Source organism: Hordeum vulgare, chromosome 2H (genome assembly GCF_904849725.1).
Source record: "Hordeum vulgare subsp. vulgare chromosome 2H, MorexV3_pseudomolecules_assembly, whole genome shotgun sequence".
NCBI lineage: Eukaryota > Viridiplantae > Streptophyta > Magnoliopsida > Poales > Poaceae > Hordeum > Hordeum vulgare.
This window is the reverse complement of record NC_058519.1, coordinates 18,775,832-18,777,422: the sequence shown is the minus strand read 5'-3', so window position 1 is coordinate 18,777,422 and position 1,591 is coordinate 18,775,832. Positions and strand designations below refer to the sequence as shown.

The following is a 1,591-nucleotide window of genomic DNA, read 5'->3' as shown; positions in this document are numbered from 1 at the left end:
ATCTGCTATCACGGTCGCATATAGGAAACGAAGATTGGAGAAAGATGTACGTGGGGAGAAGTCAGGGTTAGGTCACGTGGGCTGGGAGTATTTATGATTAATCCGGAAATTACTTGAGCTAATCTAGACCGTTATAACTCGGTCCCATTAGATGAACGATCCTAATTTTCTAATTAACGTGTATCGGGCTAATCTAGACCGTTATAACTCGGTCCCATTAGATGAACGGTCCTAATTTTTTAATTAACGTGGGAATTTATTGAGAGTCCCTAATTAGTATAAGTATAGATTGATATAAATAAAGAAACTGAAAATTGCAGTTGCCAATCAGTGGGTCTTAATGTCAAATACTGGAATCTTCCACCCACTAGTTGTGAGACATCCATTGCAGTGCTAAATAAAATAAACTTTTCCGATAATTAACAGCAAGACAATGGTCCGCTTGTTGTATATTATAAATATGACACAGGTGTTGGATATGTGTAGGGGGTGCTAGAATTTACATATGCATATATGCTCCACAACCTATGCTCGTACATACACAGATCATAAAGAAGAAAGTTATGCTCTGGTCGGAAAGCAGAGTCGTGGACAAAAGTGAAATTCACAAAAGACCTTCATACGACATAGGCCATTGTTTCACCTCGTAGTTTATGCCTTGCCGGACTCCTCGCAACCCGGTGGCCTGAAGGCGATGAAGCTGACGCACTGCACCTGCCGCAGGTTGTCGAAGCCGATGATACGGACATAAGCGTCAGGGTACTCCTTCTTGACCTCCTCCACCTCGTTAAGCACCTGTGTGGCGTCGGTGCATCCGAACATAGGCAGCTTCCACATTGTCCAGTATCGGCCGTCGTAGTACCCGGGGGAGCTGTTGTGCTCACGGAAGACGAAGCCAACCTTGCTGAACTCGAGGCAGGGCACCCACTTGGAGCGGATCAGGTAGTCAACCTGCTTCAGGAGGGCCTCCGTGGTGAGGGGTGGCAAGTAAGACAGGGTCTCGAACTTCTTGATACCCTCAATCGGCCACACCTGAATGATTGGAAATTATGGAACGCTTAACACTTAGTGCTAGTAACTGCTAAGTGCAGTAATTGTAATGTGGAAGAAATTCATATCAGTTTTGTGCCCCGACATACCTGCATGCACCTGATCCTTCCGCCATTGCTGACGCTGCCGAGGCTGGCGCTGGAGCGGCGGCTGACGGGGAGACCGGCTGTGGACTTGAGCCCCTGGAAGGGTGCGACGGTGGTAGCCGACGAAGCCATCACGGCAGGGGCCATGGTACTGTATTAACTGTAGAGAGGAGGATGCCGGCTACACTTGAGGCCCCCATTGCCTGTTCAGCACGGTATATATAGCCATGTGAGCTCCTATCTTTAATCAAGATGTGGAAGGGGTGGCTGGCGTTTGTTGGTTGCCTGGTTTCCTTATCTCTCCGGATTAGTGTAAGAGGCATGGCCGTTGGATGCGTTGTGTGTGCCGAAAATTTCAGTCGTCCATGTCAATGTGTGATTGCCACAAATCCTTTTTCCAGCCTTGCATGTACTCTATTATTCTTTTCGCTTCATATTCCGACGGGTAACGCTTC

General features: G+C 47.6%; 1 protein-coding gene across 1 annotated transcript; it reads right to left on the bottom strand.

The window, feature by feature from the left end:
• Positions 1–408: 408 nt before the first annotated feature.
• LOC123424522 (ribulose bisphosphate carboxylase small subunit, chloroplastic 1) lies at positions 409–1,333 on the bottom strand. Its single transcript, XM_045108150.1, has 2 exons — positions 1,140–1,333; positions 409–1,032 (listed from the first exon to the last, which is right to left on the bottom strand). The coding sequence occupies exons 1-2, from the start codon at positions 1,281–1,283 to the stop codon at positions 652–654; spliced, it is 525 nt and encodes a 174-aa protein (XP_044964085.1). The 5' UTR covers positions 1,284–1,333; the 3' UTR covers positions 409–651.
• Between the last annotated feature and the right edge of the window lie 258 nt (positions 1,334–1,591).